The sequence below is a fragment of the Sorex araneus genome, chromosome X (assembly GCF_027595985.1).
Source record: "Sorex araneus isolate mSorAra2 chromosome X, mSorAra2.pri, whole genome shotgun sequence".
Classification (NCBI taxonomy): domain Eukaryota; kingdom Metazoa; phylum Chordata; class Mammalia; order Eulipotyphla; family Soricidae; genus Sorex; species Sorex araneus.
The window spans coordinates 232,535,977-232,555,079 of NC_073313.1; the positions used below are offsets into that span (position 1 = coordinate 232,535,977).

At 39.0% G+C, this 19,103-nt stretch overlaps 1 protein-coding gene across 1 annotated transcript in view; it reads right to left on the reverse strand.

Annotated features, from left to right (window-relative positions):
• Positions 1 to 8,625: 8,625 nt before the first annotated feature.
• The window catches only part of FTCDNL1 (formiminotransferase cyclodeaminase N-terminal like), a 43,378-nt gene continuing 32,900 nt past the window's right edge, over positions 8,626 to 19,103 (reverse strand). The window contains exon 6 of the mRNA XM_055122823.1: positions 8,626 to 9,407. Coding sequence (XP_054978798.1) covers positions 8,971 to 9,407 — 437 coding nt within the window. The 3' untranslated portion in view covers positions 8,626 to 8,970. The remainder of the gene's footprint in view (positions 9,408 to 19,103) is intronic.

Here is a 19,103-nt window from a genome sequence, read left to right on the forward strand (position 1 = left end):
GCCCTGAGTGATAGGAGAATTTGTGGATGCCTTGCCAATGTCAGCTGAATAGGCAATCTCTTATGGACAATACCACATGGAAATGAGTGTGACCGCCAAATTATGTCCCACTGAATTTTAATTATCACCAACTCAAAATGTTCATAAACACTCCTAGACTCAGTGACATAATTAATGGGATCAAGTACAAATGAAAATAGGGTTCCATTTCTTAACAATTATTTAGAATTTCAGAGGGGTTGAGCATAAAACCACACAAAGGACCCTGAACTACCACAAAGGATGCAAACCCTTGAGGTCTATGCTGACCACTCCAAAATCATCTGCTATGAAGGCAAGTATGATGATGATGCCTAAGTCAGAACAGACAACAGTTTGAAAAATAGTGACCAAAATATTTTACTCTCAAGTTTCACAATGATCCCACCCTATGAGCTCATTTTCAGGCTTTCCCAGGCCTTCCAAGAACTTTGTGTAAGTCAGGGCACCTGTACTTTGAACTTCTTTATCTGAACATGATTAATCTGCTCTACAGAGATATAGGTGGCACTCAACAAAGTTGTGAGGATGAAATATTCTCCTCAGGAACTCTACAGTTTAGGCAGCAAGAAAAATAAGACATCAATAAAACCCTGCCACAACTCAATTGGGTCAAGAAAAGAATAATATAATTGCATATAATGTGGGGATGTGAATTCAGAGTAAAAGAAAGAACCCAAGTGACTCTGAAATGGTCAGCTCAGGCATTCTGGGGTCTTTGGCTGCACCATCCATATCCATCCTAGTTGTAGCTGCAGTTTGGGCACCATCTGGTGGCAATTTTTCTCTCTGACTTAGAAAATGATGGTGACCACGCTAGTCTTCTGACTGAATTGGCCCTTTCTGAACAATGGGAGTGATTCCAGGAGCGCCTCAATTAGTTAGAGTAAGTTTTGTGCCTTAATCCAGGAAAATCCAGCCGGGAGCAATCTGGGGATATGAAGATGCATTCTGCACTCATGCATTCAACCAGGCAATGCTGTCTCCAATAGCTCAGAGTGCAAACCCTGAGAGGTGCCCGGTCAACCGAGGGAAGGAGCAACAAAGTCTGATACTAATGAGTCTTCCAGGAACAGGAAATAGTAAATGGGTAAGAACAAAATTTATGATTATTGAGAAAAAGAGAGATCTGGGAAAAACTTCAAATGAGAAAAAACTACGGAAGTGTGGGGAGTAAGTTCTAAGATCGGAAACAAGTTTCAGGATTCTGAGGTGGGCTATCCCATTGAACTGCCACCAAAGAGGAGGGTCAAGCAGCTGAATGTACCATTTCTAACCAGATCATAAGAAACTGAAGATAAAGCTGAGTAAAACTGGGAAGAAAGATCTAGAGTTTGGAAGGTGTAAGCCTCATAGCACTGTTTAAGTTTAAATCTAAAGGATGTGGGATGTGGAGGGAGGAGATTCCTAACTGATCCATGAAGCTCAAAGAAGACAAGGGAAATTTATTGCGTTAAGTCACTTACTCTAGTGAAAATCACATAACAGCGCCTGACACAGTGGGAATTCAATAAAAGGGAACTATAATTAATTATGCCACAAGGGTGTCACAATGCTCCAAGAAGTCACCATGACTTCTTTTCCTGAATAATGCTTTTTATCTTCCTTTTATCCTTCTAAAGTGCTCAAGTGAGTATCATAAAAAAAAAAGATGAACTACTAACATCATCTTGGGTAGCCAGAGTACTTCTCAATTACCAACATTTCTTTACACTTACTAGAAACAATATAATTTTATAACATTAGGTCGCAGCTACACTATATCATAGAACAGACATGATTACTTTTTCCAAAGCAGTTTTTTCTTTTGAACCACCGTGAGATGGTTAAAAAGCTTTCATGTTTGAGATTCAGCTATACAATGATTTAACAGCCATCCCTCCACCAGTGCAAACTTTCCACCACCAATGTCCCCACTATTCCCCCCACCCCCGCCCATCCCAGTCCTCACCCTGCCTCTATGGCAGACAATTTCTCAGATACTCTCTACTTTTGGGCATTATACTTTGCTCGAATTTTCCCACCACCATTCAAGCCTGACTTCCAGGGGCAGATGCTAAATGATGTATTTTTCATTGCTCATTTTGCATATCATGAGAGTTTGCACAGCTGCTTATGTGGCTGCACACTTCTGAAATTCTAAGGTTGTAGAGGGTTGTGTTCCAGACACATCTCTGTAGAGAACCAATCCATTTTGGGATTCAATTAAGAGTTTCTGGGCCTGGACAGTTGGTGTACCAAGATGGCGCCTGGAGGCGGGTTGTGGGTGTGACGTCTGGCATCGGGAGCAGATGGGGAGCCAGGGAGGGACTGCCCAGCTCTGCTGCCACCATGCAGCTTGGACACTTAGTTCTAGAGCCGACATACCTGGGCCTTGCTTGTGTAAGCTAATGGTTGCCAGGATTCCATCTGGAGTATACAGGGAGACTGCACCTGCTCCATCTGGGGTGCCCCAGTGAAATCAGCTTGGTATGGGGCCCAGAGAAATCTCCAGCGCTGTGGTGCTCTCTTGGACTCGCTGCTGCTGTGTCTCTGGGCCGGGCTGTTGGTTCGCCAAGATCCAAAGCAGTCATTCTTAATAGAGATATAGGCACTTAAGAAGTTTGGAAACAGTGATAGGATGCAGATGGGACTTTTGAAGAAAGAGTTAATAACTATGATACACAGAAGTGTTGAGAATGTTTATTGGCTTGGAGCTTAACATATGTCAAAAAAGCATCATTTACCTAGTAGAGGAAGGTGTCTGCAGAAAGAAACACCAGTAACTTTATAAAACTGAATAGGATTCAGTCAATGGTAAAAGAGAGCAACTGCCTTGTAGGCATGCATCCACATGCTTGATTCCCATTATCACCCTACATGGACTGAATATGATCCCATTAGCACTGATGCTTGGGATCCCCAGCACCAATACAGACTGAGATATCTCTCATGCACCACAACCAAGTGTGAGAAAGCACCACAAAGTGTGTAACCCTTAGTCAGCATTGCAATTAAGTGTGCAAACAACAGATTCAAGTGTGCAATTCTAAGTCACTATCACAACAACAACAGGAAGTGGGGAGAAAATAAATTAAAAGGGCTTTTTAGGGAAAAAGAGAGTCATTCTTTTTTATAGTGTCCATTTACATTCAAAATCATGAAATAAGCTTATAAAGTTAAGTAAACTCATTGGAAAAGTCCACCCAATAGTTTACCATATTTCCAACCACTGCCCCAAATAAATTCCTATTAGCTGAAGAAATAGAAAACTGTAAAAGAGAACCCAGAATTTGACAATAAGAAAACAGCAAGAGCAAGAGAATAAAGAGGTAATGAAAAGACAATCAATCATCAATGGGCTGTTTCTGGTAAGATTATATCCACACAGAATATGTTCTGCCTCATTCTTGCTTCCTTCCATTGGGTCTGTTGATAGGTTTATTTCTGACAGAATCCAGGCAGGAAAATAGAAACCGCATTAAAAATTTCAAAAGAAATATCAAAAGAAATTAGCCAACAGTTTGGAGAACTAAAAGAGCAATGAGAAAACATGGTACCCCAGAGATATAACTGCAAGATGAACCACACCCCAAGGTTGAAGGAACAAAGGGAGGAGACTCTCATAATCTAGAAGCTTAAAAAAGAAGTTTGCAAAGTTAGGTTCACCACCACATGTGCATCAAAAGGGCACAGCGTCCCTGGTTAAGTGTATGCCGATAGCACTGGTGGTATAGTGATGAACATAGCTCCCTTGCAGAATACTTCAATAAAAATGCTGGAACCTTGAACCAAGAGCTGTCAGTCGACAAGAGCTCCACTTCTGAAGCAGGGGCTACTGAAACAAGAAGCAAACAGAAAGCAGCATGACCCTTACTTCCTCCAGTTCTACAGCCTCCCCATCCAGCACCCCATTATGGCAGAGCCGAAACGGGTACTAGCTGGCAAAAGAAATGCCACCTGATAGTACAAAGAGTAGGGCATCTGGGTTCAATCCCTGGCATCCCATATGGTTCCAGAAGCAACACCAGGAGTAATTCCTGCATGCAGAAACAGGAGTAACCACTGAGTAACGCTGGTTGTGAAACAAAATTTTAAAAAATATTCAAAAAGAACAAAAAAAAGAAATACTATCTGCAGAGTTCCAGCAGTGTGTGGAAAAGGAGGTGTGGGACTGAAAGACAAGAGCAGGACAACACATACACTACATATATAGAAACAGAAATCCATCCATGGATGACTCTCAAAACAAATTTGCTTCAAAATACTTCAGATAGGGTCAGAACTAGCAGCAGAGTCCATCAGAGTGCAATTGTGTTCACACACATACACAAAAAAAGGTGCAGGACTTTTCTCTTTTTTTCTCACACCTTCGAGAAGCATTTTCAGAGATTGCTATTAGTGTCCTAATTGCTCTTACCTATGAAAAATGGACTCCTTCGAAGCCATGTGCAGGCCTGCTTAAAATAATAAGCTTTTCTAACCCCCAGAGCACAACATACTCCGGGAGCATGGTCTGGATGCTTATCAAACAAGTTCCTGGGCCGTTCTCTGAAGTTTCTGGGCAAGTACAAACAACAGAGTCAAATAAATGTCTTTTAAAAGCAAGGCAATGAAGCACGTACCCTGTCAGTGAGATCCTCATATCCCCACAGAGTAAACAGTAACATGAGAATATTTATACTAAACAAAACTGTATATCATGCCTGCTTTGGCTCAGCCAGAGGGAATGATAAATTCCTTGCAGATCTCTCAGAGTGGTCCTTTGTGGATGGCGGACGCCACTTCCAAGACAGTACAAACCAATTATAGAGCAAGGCTTTTCATTATGTCAAGGGAATGAAAATATTGCCCCCCCAGCTTTGTTTTATTTTACAGTTATGTTTTATTTAGCCCACCCCTATCCCTTATAGTGAGGTCATTTTTAATATATTTTTGTGTCAAGATCAAATTTCGGTTGGAAACAAATGATAACTCACTCTTCTACCAGCCTGCCCAGCCCCCTACAAAAGCTCTCCTCAACCCTAGAATCAAGCTTTTTTTTCTTTTCTTGTCCTTAATCTAAGAAACTAAAATTAGAAAATCAAAGGTGGCAAGACCCCAGAGGCTCAGGTCTTGATAGAATGTAGACCCTTATTTGTCCACATCAATTCTGTTCTGTTCACAACGGGCACATATCATGGGCAATGTCATCTGGCAGGAGATAGAGTTAAACCAACTATGAAGCCAGGCTCCTTACGAGGTCCACTTTGTGGTGCCAGGAGAGAACATACTGCAGGAAAACTTTCACAGCTGTTCTGTTTCAAAGAGGTCAAGATGATAAAACATTTATAAGAATTAGGGTATTTGAGAGTCCATTTCATCTGATTCTTTCAATGCACCTTAGTTGCTACAGATATATGTCCAAGACTTTCAACAGCCTATACATAGAAAAAAAATGATAAGTCCATATCTTTCTCTGTACCACAAAGCATTCTGCATCCTAAAACTATTGCAGATTCTCTAAAGCAGTGGTTTTTCAACTGCTTACTGGTACTGGGCTGCAGGTGTAAAAAGACTAAAAAGCACCAAAGAACCCTGGAGCAACAAGGGAAGGGGGTTGAGAAAAAAGATAACAGAAAGAGAAGGGGAATAAGAGGTAAGAGGTGTGGTGTGCTAGTTTTGGAAATTATAAGCAAAAGATAAAATCATTGCTTTAAAATAGATAGTTGGATGAAATGCCAAATTGAGTGTTTATTTTAAGCCATTAATTAAACCTCCTACATACTGCCAGGTTCCATAATAATAGGTTAAAAAGTGGAAAAACAGGGGCTGAGGAAATGGCTCAAAGACTGGAGCACATGCTTTACATGTGGGAACCTCAGGTTCAAAACCCAGCACCACCTGGTCCCCTGAGCACACAGTGAAAGTAGCCTTCCACAGCAATTGCATCTCCCTGAAAATATGCAATAAACAAAACAAACAAACAAATAATAGATATTGACATTTTCCCAGCAGCTTGTTTAAAACATATAGGAATAGTAAAATTACCTTATTCAGATGATTGTTTTGGGGGAGTTTTATAGACGTATTTGTAATTATTTGACTGATAAACTATAATACTAAATGTTTCATTATTTAAGATTATAGTACAGTGCCCTTATGTGTTCATATTTTTATACAACTATCATCCATTTCAAGAATTACTGTCCTCATAAATTAGATGTTCTGTTTGGAAACAGGCCTTGCTTATTACCAGTAGTCTGGAATACAATATGAACCTAGAAAGGTTAAGACAAGTAACAGTAATGAATCAACTCCTACAACCCAGAGTAACTTGGAGGCCTCCTTGCTCTTTATCTTTTGTGCCATTTCTTCCCTTCCCTGTTCTCCTCCACTGCTGTTGTTAAGATGGTGTCTGTCTATTTGTCACTCACAGTGTGGTTCTGGTGCTCACACATTTGGTCTCATTGGGATATTCACTGGAGTTGCACACTTTAGTTGTGATATTCACACATATTCTGGTGTAGTGGTCACAGGGTAGGGAGGGTGAGACACTGTGTGGTTTACATGGGCGTGCGAGATTCCTGCCCACAGTGCTTGTACACCACCATTAGTTCCATGGTCCCAAGAATCCAAGCATTATACACTTTTTAGTTGCAATGCTTGCACATACCGCACCGCAGTGCTCCAGAGATCACACACTCCACTGATTGCCCTTGGAGGTCCCAGGGAGCCAAGATGCTGGAGCTGTGCTCAGCGCAAGCATCATGCTTTTATCCTCTCCTATCTTTCATGCTTAGTGTGGATGTCCAAAACTAAAGCAAAGCTCCAAAAGAAGGCTGAAAAGCATACTGATGACATGTTTCTTGTGTCATAGCTCATAAGGTACTTTGGTTAAGTCCTTCAACCCTGGAAGTTGGGGGCAGGGGTGGGTATAGTCGTGCATCATGGAAGGAACTGTCTTCTCTATTTTATAAATAATTGGACTACAGCTACATGGAAGGTAAGAGAGACGCTAAAAAACCCAGGCTCTCTGACCACTGCCTAGTGCTCCTCCTACTAAATCATCTGGGCCTGAGTCAAAGTGACAGAATTTCTTAACTCTTACAGACAGAGAAACAAACCCCCAGGTGTAAGCAGACAGCATTTGCTCTCTTTACAACAGCAACTAAAAAGTTCCTGTGACTAAAACTATATCCAGTCCACCAAATCTCCATCTTTCAAGCATTTATATTGACCACAAAAGGAAAACATACATAGAAGCATGATTATGGAACCAAATTAATTCAAATAGATTCGACAGTGAAAAAGCAACATAGATCAGCTCACTACACACTAAAAAATGAGTTCAATCTTGATTTTAATTCCTTTAAATAAATTCACATTGCCTTGCACGTGGCCAACCCATGTTCAATTCTTCCGTTCCTCTTGGAGAGCCCGGCAAGCTACTGAGAGTATCCCACTCGTATGGCAGAGAATGGCAAGCTACCCGTAGCCGTATTCAATATGCCAAAAACAGTAACAAGTCTCACAATAGAGACGTTACTGGTGCTCACTCAAGCAAATAGATGAACAATAAGATGACAGTGCTACAATGCTATGTACTCTTATTAGAAAAGATTTTTTAAAAAAAGAAAATATCACAGCCTTTCTTACTAAATAAAAACTACAACAAAAAATTCATTTCTTTGTGCTTCATAAAGTAGCTTATACCAACTACTAAGGATTTATGTAAAATTTCCAAAATCAATAAGTAACTTCTTATAGTTCACAAAAAACACAATTTATTTTTTAAAAAGTTATTCCAGGGGCTGGAGCAATAGCACAGCTGGTAGGGCGTTTGCCTTGCATGAGGCCAACCCGGGTTTGATTCCAAGCATCCCATATGGTCCCCCAAGCATCGCCAGGGGTAAATCCTGAGTGCAGAGCGAGGAGTCACCCCTGAGCATTGCCGGGTGTGACCCAAAAAGCAAAATAAATAGATAAATAAAAAGTTATTTCATCAATATCTTATTTTTTGTCCATAAGAAATATATTCACTAAACCTCTTTATTTTCCATTTACATTCCAAAAAAGATAAACACAATGTATTGTAGTCATGCCCAAGTCCACTCTTCCACCTTCCTACATAAACACTAAAAAATTATTATTCTGACTTTTGGAATTATCTCCTAAATTTTAAAAAGTCATCTGAAAAATGGGAAGGCAGAAAAGGACCATCATACTTTAAAAGAGAAATTGTAGTCACTTATCAATATTGATAGGTTAGAGTTCACAACTGAAAATTAAAATCACTCAAAAACTAAATGAGTACAAAAGTTTGAAATAAATTGTTTAAATCAAGCACAAATTTAGTTTTGTTCACAATTAATTTAGTATGAATCAGCAATCATGGTCATTTTATCTAGCAGGTTTAGCTGGTAATGCACACAGTGCCTAAACATTTTTTAAAATTATTTTTATTAAAATACTGTGATTTACAAGGTTGTTCATATTGCAGATTTTTGAGCCATACAATATTCCAACACCACTCCCACCATGGGATTACCTTCCCTCCACCAATGTCCTCAGTTTCCCTCCCAACCCCAAATCCCGCCCCTCTTAGCAGGCAAATAACAAATTTACTTCATATTGTTTGCTCCAACAAAATGGCAAATGGAATTACCAGAAAAAAATCAATTTGTGGTTTTTCATTGCTATATTTTATCCTATGTAAATAAAGATATTCAAAGTACAATATCATCTAATGCTGACATAGTGACTAAATTTTTTAAAGTGGGTTCTTGAAAAGTTTTAAAGATGATGGGAATACCATAGGGGAATTATCAATAATAAACACAAACAGGGAATCCTTCCAATTTTTTAATACACAGCAACAATCAAGTTCTCTATCTTTTTATCTTCAATGGTCAGAAGATCACTTTAACAATTGATTTCTTCTTTAAGATTTAATTGAAGCCTTAGATTGCATTACATGAAGACACCTTCTCGTGTCTTCCAGAATTCCCCAATATTTTCCTTTATAGCATATTCGGCACAGTTCTTGCACTCCTCAGGTGTAAATCCAATTAATGCTTTCCCTAATGTACTCAGTCCCTTCTCCCTTGCCAATTCTCTAACTCTGGTTTCTATATAGTGGGGAGACACATAAGAAAAACGATCCCCAAGGACAGTGTAAGCCATGTACTGAGAGTCTTTGTAGGTTTCTGCAGTGCTGTGAGCTTCAAAACTCTCTACATTGCAAGCTATCTCAATTTTCCCTTCATGGGGAAAAGCCATTGCTTGGACACCCTTCAAACCATTAACATTTGAGCCTCGAATGGCACTAGCAATCTCCTTTCCCAAAGCCAAATCTTCGGAGTCTATTGTAACATTGCAGTTCATCACATAGGGACTGGCACCAACACCTAAACCAATAAAAAGAATAACATTAGTCAGGGCAGGAGAGATAGTGCAGCAGGTAGGGTGCCTGCCTTACACAAACCTACCATTTTCCATCTCTTCACTTCATATGATCCCCCCAAGCCCTGCCAGGAGTGATCACTGATCACCAGAAGGAAGCCCTGAGCACCACCAGGTTAGGCCCCAAACCAAGTCAAGCCAAGTAAAACTACAATCTCAGGATTCAATTTAGTATCCACTTTTAATCAAAGTAATTTCCTTGACTTGGTCTTAATACAAAAGGGCCAGAGACATACCACAGAACTTAAGGCTTCTGTCATACATGCCTGGTTTGATCCACAGCACCTCTGGAGTGACCCCTAATAAAGAGTGAGCCCTGAACACTGCCGGGTATGGCCTATCCCACCCCCAAATAACAACAACAATAATGATAATAATAATAGTAATAGTAACACATATATTCATGGTTAAAAGATTATACATATTTCCATAAGAGAAACAAAGCTATATGGATTATAGCAGACACTTTAATCTATTCTAAAAGTAGCTGAAGGATGCTTGCTCGTTTGTTTGTGGGGGGGATTTGGACCACACACGGCAGTGCTCAGGGGTTATTCCTGGCCCTTGGACACCCTTCAAACTCAGGAGTGATCCCTGGCGGTGGCCAGGGGGATCTTATGTAATGCTGGGAATTCAAACTGGAGTTGGCAGGATGCAAGGGAAGTGCCTTAACACCATACTATCCATCCCTCCCACCCTAGAAAGACTAGTAAGAAAGGTCAAAACTGTACAAAAGTATCAAGAGAGGAGGGCAAAGGCACCATAATTGAGTATTAAATATTAGTAACAGAAAAACCCTCTTAGACTTTCATTCATTTCCAGGTATATTTCCAGAGGTATCTGGAATTCAAGATCAGGAACATCCTGTGGCTGGAGCTATAGTACGGCGGGTAGGGCATTTGCCTTGCAGCTGACCTGGGTTTGATTCCTGGCATCCCAAGCACTGCCAGGAGTATTTCCTGAGTGTAGAACCAGGAGTAACCCCTGAGCATCGCTGGTTGTGACCCCCAAAAGCAAAATAAATAAATATATAAATAAATAAATAGGAATAACACTCTGTGGCCATCCCTTTTTCCCCAAACCAGTGGCTGTCATCACTGTGCTAGATCTGAGATCTCAAACTTCTTTAGTTAAAAGGAACCTCCCACAGCGCCCTCTTTAGGAAAACAATCTCTCAGCACATTCCGCTATCCCTGCAAATCTACCTTCTTTAAGCGACCACACAGAAACTGCTTCAGGGGCTACTACTGCCCCTCTGCACCTACAGTCTGGGATATTCTAGCATCCTCCAGAGGATGGTCTTTGGGAAACAAAGAGTCAGATTAACATCGAACTCCACTGAACCACAAATCTTGGTTCAAGAAGCAGGTCATTAAACAATAACAAGCAGCCTTGGTGTTCAGATGGGCAGAGGAATTCCTGAGTCTCCTGACAACAGGAGTTGGGCAGGGACTGGTGCCCTATGTGTGTCTTCCTGGAGTAACCTGCGGGAGATACCTCCTCCTTCAATTCCCGGCTTGCCACCCTGGAGCCTGGGTCCTCTACAGCCCAGAGGCAAATGGACCACTTTTCCCTGCCTTGAGGATGATGCAGCTCCTGTTACAGAAATATTCCCACTCTAATTATAGTTTACATTATAAGATGGACAACTTGGTTAAATTAGCATTGGTATAAAAAGCTTAGGTTTGCAGTTTCCTTATTTGGGGGCAACCTTACATTTCTAAAAGCAAAGCTGATTGATGGGGAATAGAAGGCTGACCTCATCTTCAGTGTATGACAACTCCTTAGTTTCTATTTCAACCATATTGTGCTGTCATTGCTCTTTCTTACTACTTTCAAACTTATTGCTCATGATGTCAGTATCCATCAGAGATAGCCTTCTGTGTTCACGTTCCCTGAGACCGCATGGTGGTTTGGGAGCTTTGTTGCCTAGCCTGGGTCCTCTCATACTAATAGATGCTTCACAGAAAATCAGCACACGGAAACCACATTGCTTTTTTCCCCCACACATGTACATAATGAGATATTTCAATTCCCCAGGCTGGCCCTCTTCCTACTGGGAATTCTACAGGGATGAATCAGATTACAGTATTTCTCCATAATGCTGATTTAAGAAAAATTAAATTTCCTAACAGTCAATACATCTCATTCTCATAATTTCATACCCCAATCACTTACTCTAAATATCTTTGAGAATTATATCAGTTTTAACATTTCACAGAGTACAACAAGAATTTTCTTTTGTCAATGCTAATGTTATTCATTAACAGAAAACATCGAAACACAGTTTCTCTTTCCTTCACCCTTCAAAAGGGTATGTTACAAACAGTCTTATTTCCTCAAACCCAATATATTTATACCTTTTTTTTTTTTTTTACTCAAGCCGTGGCAACATCTTTACCATTTCCAAAAAGAGTTGGGCAACACTCAGATTTTACTTGAGCATATACACATTGGGTTACAGTCAGCACGGTTATTCAAAACATACATTGGGCCTATTGTGCTTGACTATTCCAGAACTTTGATATGCCAAATTAACATTCAAATATTCTCATTTAATTTATCAGTTTGGGGAAGCAAGTCACAAAAATAATGAAAGTTCCTTACTATAAGCCTGAGGCACTTTCTCCCCACAGAACCATAGCAAGGACTGTTCTAACTCCATCGTCGTGAGACTTCCAAGTCACCTTTTACCATCAGATGTTCCCTTGTTAGAAGTATTTCCGAACTTGATCATTCTTGCTAGTAAGTGATTTTACTGCCTGAGACAAATTATTCAATACCTTTTAAAATTTAGATATTAACTTCCAGAGCACAAGATTTCATGAAGAATATTTTTGTCTCAACATTGATTTACTTAATTAAAATGAAACCCTATCTTCAAGATTCCTTCAAAGTAACTCTTAATTGGGCCAGATTTGTAGCCTAGTGGTGGAGCAATGGACTTTCAGGTAAGAGGCCCTGAGCTTGGCACTACAAAAAAAAAAACAAACAAAAAAAGGAATAGATAAGTAAATAAATAAAAGAACAAAGTATACCTGAGTTATTTTTTAGAAAAACAAAAATAAAACAACAAAGTAATACTTATATTCTCTTAAATAAAATAAAATTTCTCTTAACAGGATAGTAAGTTTTCAGATGTGCTTTGGTTATATGTATTGTGAATTCCTTTAAACTTTAGTTACACAGTAATTTTATTCTGCTTTATTGCCATCCTGATTCAAATCATCACGAAACAGGGACCATTCCTGAGAGAAGTTTCCAAACTAATCAGCACAGTATCTTCCTCCCGGAGGGGTTATAAGAACTTGACCCATTTCTCCTTGAAAAAAGGAGAGAGGGTGAGTGGGATTGCAGGTGTGTATGTCAGACAGACAGACAGACAGACAGAAGACACAGAGACAGGAGAAAACAATTTTCACGTTTCTTCCATGTAATCCTCCTAAGGTGGTCCAATTGCAAGGAGTCAAAGTCCTGTGTAAATTGAGCTGTCCTGTTGACCTTTATTCAAATGCTGGATTTCTGATGCTAATTTAAACTTAGTAAGGTTTCTTAAATAAGAGAGCTAATTAATCCCAGAAAATTGTATTTCTAGTTAAATGTCATATAATTAAAGAAATTCCATTTTTCGCGCTAAAATTAGCAAACTGATGTGAAAGTTTGTTTCTCAGTTTGCGGTTTCGCTCTGCTCCTGCCTCCTGCAGATTGGCACTCGGCTGCTCTGGTGGCAGAATGAATCTCTTCGCTGTAAAGCTGAAATTCCAATTTTATTCCAACGCAACTGTCACAACGCCCTGAAGCAAGCTAAAAACAAGGAAAAAAATCTTTGGTATGATTTCACTTTCCATGTGTTCTTTAATGAAAAATTTATCATTCTAAATATTGGTGTTTACTCCTAGTTAAATGCTTTTTTTTATCAAAAGGAAAAAGAAACTGAGATTCAGTTGCTATTATTTCACAGGGAAATATAACAGGCCTGATGTTTTCCTGACAATTCTGTTATTTTCTTGTGTGGAAACACTGTATTTATCATATACTGTACGGCTGGTAATTCAGATATTGTAGAGACCTTATGGTGAACTGATATAGATGTAAACTCTTTATGCCAGATTGTTTAAGCAGAAAAAACCAAATGCACTTAATTAACATCTGATGTGTAGCTTTTGCAAACACAAATGCAATATTTGTGTTTGAGCACTGGCAGTAATGACTGTGAACTATGCTATTAATGTCTGGTTTAAAGATGCTTGTGGTAGGACCACGTCTGGAATAACACAAATAAAAAACTGCATTTAGACAAAACAATAGTGAAGAGTCCATTAGAAAAATGGAAAAGTGGCACTCAGAAGAGACACATGTATTTTTTCCCACTTCAGATCAAAATTATTCTTCAGAAAAAGTTTCAGGCACTATCATTCTAGTCAAAGGTGAAAGAGCCTATATATTTTTCTCCACAGAAAAAGTTTCACTTTAAAGGGTTAGAAATTGGGGATGTTTTTATAGAGAGTCTGGTTCTTATCCTAAACTACTCTTTGGTGATCAGTATTAAGATATGCACAAGAGAACAGTTGAGGAGGAGGCTGAGGTGGAGTTTTGGAATATTTGACATTTTCAGAACTTCAAATTTGTGGATAACATTAGTTGGAATAAATAGATTCTCTTAGTCCAGTGTGCACCTCTCTCATTAAATATGTTTTGATTGAAAACTTGCTCTATGCCAGGAACCCCATGTAGACTTCTGGGAATAAAAACATAAAGAAGGTTAAATGAAGATAAAACTTAGCCTAACTGTAACCTTTGATTCAGTGTAACAAAGTAAGGCAACAGATTCAGCAATCAGGTTCAAACATATAAATGGTTAGCATACAAAAAATGTAGTCATCATTATATATTGGTACCTCAATTTTTTTTATAATGTGCACTAAAGAGAAACCACAGCTGAAACAGGACATTGGATGACTAAAGTCATAAACTCAAACATAATTGCTAAATCCAATGCTCCCATGGTGAGAAGAATTCAGGGCTCTAAGGCATGTGGCTGAATCCACAAATAAAAGAGTAGAGACCCATGTAGCACAGGGCTCTGGAATGGCTCCCCATGGATGTGAATTCAAGTTCCACCTCTTTAGTCACTGCCCCAGTGGCAGCTGTCTTTCTGCAAAATGGCTATGATGTTTTTCCCACTCTGCAAGGAATTGTGAACCTCAACTTCTCAACTGTAAATCTTTCAGAACAGCAATCATTCTTAGAGGAAGATACAGAAATGGGTACCCATTAACATGGCCATGGAGAGAAGCCAGACCAGGTGAGGGCCAATCTCCAGAGACCTGTCTGCTCCCAGAGTTTGCAGGCTGGAATGGAGCCCTTGCCCAGTGCATGTAGCAATAATGTCCAGGGTCTCTAGGTTTCAATGACAGGTTATGTACTTACTTACGCATTGAGACTTTTCTCTTCCATCAGACCAACTCAAATTACAAGCAAAGAGAAAAAGGATGAAAATAAGTCCCTCAAAACAGGACTCATCCTAAACTGTAAACATTTTTGGTGTGGAGTAAACTGGGTTATTCAATGTCAAAGAGAAGTGCCTCTAAATAAGTGCAGTTATTTACAGAGAAAGAAATAAGCAGGGTAGCTCTCAGTAACACATTTGAATAACAAAACCAAACGCCCCTGATTCCAAGATTCACCAATTATCTCCATCTAAGATTCCCAAGGCATATGAAAGTGCAATTTGAAGAATGGTCCCTGTATTTTTAAACAATGATGCATATAAGCAAGTCATTCATACAACATATTGGTTGGAATGTTTAATTTATCCCATAAATGTTTAGGGTTTTAAAATATATATGCATAAAGTATTTATATATAGATCTAAACGTATCAACTATTATTACTTTGCCCTTATTTATGTTCCCCATAGCTGGCCAACTACAAAGTTTCAAAAGGAATTTGGTTTAAAAGAGCTTATGTGTTTGGCACTGACTATGGGTGTTAATCATTTCTAAGCTCACTTGTTCTCTCTTTTATTTGTAAAAATTGTAGGAAACTTCAAAAAAGAAACCTGTTCCCTCATAGATCCCACTTCCTCTTAGGTTCTGTGTAAATTAATTTGTCATTGTAAAGTTAACCCTAAAGTCCAATTGATAGTTCAATTATTTATATATTTTTAAGAAAGAAAATATATGTAGCAACTGTGTTGAAGCTTTTTTGTTTGGATGGAAGGAGTAGGAAATAAAATGAGAAGCACTGATACATCTAAAAAATGTTAGAAATATATACAATATTATTAATTTTTTTTAAATAAGGGAAAAATTGCCCCTGGTGGCAACTAAATCTCTTGGCAACTAAATCCATTCAATAATGGAATGAATAACATCTCTACACTAATGGCACAGAGGTTCTGTAAGTTCTACTTCAGTAGACTTTCAGTAGCTTTTAAAAAGTGAAAGTATTTTCATTCTTTCTATGTGCTTCTTTAAGGAAGAATTTGTGCAAGTAAGATAATGTAAAAATCTAGCCGATCACATCTTAAAGTGCAACTGCAATCTAGTTTATAAAATATTAAAAAGTAATTGTTCAAATCATTTGTTCATGGTTCTTTATGGAAATATTTTATTTTTGTGATCTGAGCACCTGCTTTGACTCCATTAAATGATGTCCTATCTTTTAATAGTGCTCTGCCTATCCTTGACAACTCTTGTAGTTTCTCAATCTCTGTCACTTGTCAGAAGGCAACAACAACAACAAAAAATTCGAATTGTTCCTTGGCTGGTTTCCATCAGTTTGAATCTGAATGAGAGCATTGGAATGCAACTCTTATGAAATTAACTCCGCTCAATCTTAATATCCACCATGAAAGGAAATAATAGGAAATAATCTCAAGATTGTTTTATCTTATTTTTGTTTGTTTTGGGGCCACACCTGATGATGTTCAGGAATTACTCCTGGATCTTTGCTCAGAAATCACTCCTGGCAACTCCTGACAGATCTTATGGGATGCCAGGGAGCAAACCTGGGTCAACAGATGCAAGGCAAGTATCTTACCCACTATACTATCTCTCCAGACTGCCAAGATTATTTTAGAGAAATTGTGAAGATAAGTTGGAAGCTTCAACAAGTTGAAAATATTTTTATTGAGGGGGGGCTGTTTGTTTGGGGGCCACAACTAGCTATACTCCTGGCTCTACACTCAGGAATTACTCCTGGTGGTGCTTGGAGGACCATATGGGATGTCAGCGGTCAAACCCAGGTTTACCTTGTGTAAGGCAAACACCCTATCCACTGTACTATTGCTCTGGGCCCATTTTTCTTATACATGAGATCAATAAAATTAACATTTATCTACTTCACAACGTTAAGACCACAGTGCTCACAAAACTTCGTATTCTTGAGCCTTGGCACTGGCTACTCCCTCACCTGAAGACTCCACATATCCACATGCTGCAGGCCTTGTGCCTTCAATTTTTGTCCAATGCTGCCTTCATAATTTAGAATATCCCAATTAAAATTGCAATTTATCACCACCCCCGAACTTATGGTGCCCCTTGCCCTGTTAATTTTTTAGAGGGTTTGTTGTTGTTGTTATTGTTTTGAAATGTAGCACTTATGATTTTCAAGCAAACTATCTAATTTATTCTTTATCAAACCTAATATTCAAATCAATTTCCTCACCTCTTCCCCACAGGACTGCAAATTTTTTGAAAAATATAAATTCTATGATAGTGCATGGCACATACTAGATACTTACAGATATTTGTTGCATTAGTTAACCAATGAAAAATTCCCTCTACAGTATATTATCTCTAAAAAACTTTTTGCAAATGTTCATACCTAATTCTTTGCATAACCATCTTTTGCTTGAGCATGCCAGAGTTGGTGTAATAATTTCTAATAGTTAATATTTACATTGTTTCAATATCTGCTATTAAAAATGTTGCCCCACTAAGCATACAGGTATATAAAGATATGTACATTATTATTTCATTATCACTAGAGGGGGTCGGAGAGATAGTAGGGAGAGTAGTACTCTCTGTACTTGCACATGGCTGACCTGGGTTTGATCTCCAGCAGACTCTATAGTCCCCTGATTCCCTCCAGGAGTGATCCTTGAGTGCAGAGCCAGGAGTAAGCACTGCTGGGAGTGGCCCCAAAACAAACAACAAAAACAATTTATCACTAGAACTTAATTTCTTCATGCTCATTTTATATTATATATATATACATATATATATATATCAAAGCTCTTAATATACATCACCAATTCACTTTCAAAAAGTTTATACCGGGCTGGAGCAATAGTACAGCAGGTAGAGCATGTGGCCAACCCAGGTTTGATTCCCAGCATTCCATATGGTCCCCCAAGCACCTCCAGGAGTAATTCCTGAGTGCAAAGCCAGGAGTAACCCCTGTGCATCGCCAGATGTGACCCAAAAGAGCAGAAAAAAAAGTTTATACTAATTCATACCATCACTTGCTGTTTCAATTCCTCTAACTACATATTCACCAGGCTTTCTCCTCTTTAAATAATTGGTGCTAATTTTCCTTCTTAAAGTTTTAACTCTGTACTGTGAATGCTGAGAAAATTCTCCACCACAATCACAGATTTCCACATGGAGTGAAAACAGAGAAGATATTCGAAAGCCCCGTGCGTAGAAACAAGGACTATCTTAACTGCATCATTGGGTGCAACTGAGAAGCAATGCTCATCTGTCTTTAAACAATTACAAACCAATGTTATTCTCAGGAAACTAAATATTAGTGATAATTTAGTCACTGTCACTATCATCCCGTTGCTCATCGATTTGCTCGAGCAGGACCAGTAACTTCTCCACTGTGAGACTTGTTACTGTTTTTGGCATATCAAATATGCCACGGGTAGCTTGCCAGGCTCTGCAGTGTGGGCAAGATACTCTCAGTAGCTTGCTGGGCTTAGTAGTATGAAAAATTTGATCTCAGATATAATATACATATATACATATACATATATATGGATATACATATATATGGATATACATATATATGGATATATATATATGGGCTGGAGCCAAAGCACAGTGGATAGGGTGCTTTCCTTGCACGTGGCCTGACCTGGGTTCAATTCCTCCGCCCTCTCAGAGAGCCCAGCAAGCTACTGAGATTATCTCGCCCGCATGGCAGAGCCTGGAAAGCTACCCGTGGCATACTCAATATGCCAAAAACCGTAACAACAAGTCTCATAATGGAGAGCTACTGGTGCCCACTCAAGCAAATCGATGAGTAATAGGATTACAGTGATACAGTGATATATATATATATGTATACATATATATATATACAGATATATCTATATGGGTCACACAAGGCAGTGCCCTTTTTGGGGTCACAACATGTTGCTGTGAAATGAACTAAGGACTTCAAATATGCAAGGCATATGCTCTACCACTTGATTTATCTCACTGTCTCAACTCAGATATGCTTTTGTATCAAGTTAGGTTCTCCCTAAATACCACAGCACTGCAACAACAAGAATTATTTTAAGGCCTGGCCTAACCTAATATTGAAGACAGTTCTTCAGTCCTCTATTACTTGCAGTTCCCCACCCCCAGATTGAAATCCAGTCCAGGGACAATGATACCAGTCTAGCTAATTCTAACCCTTGGCAC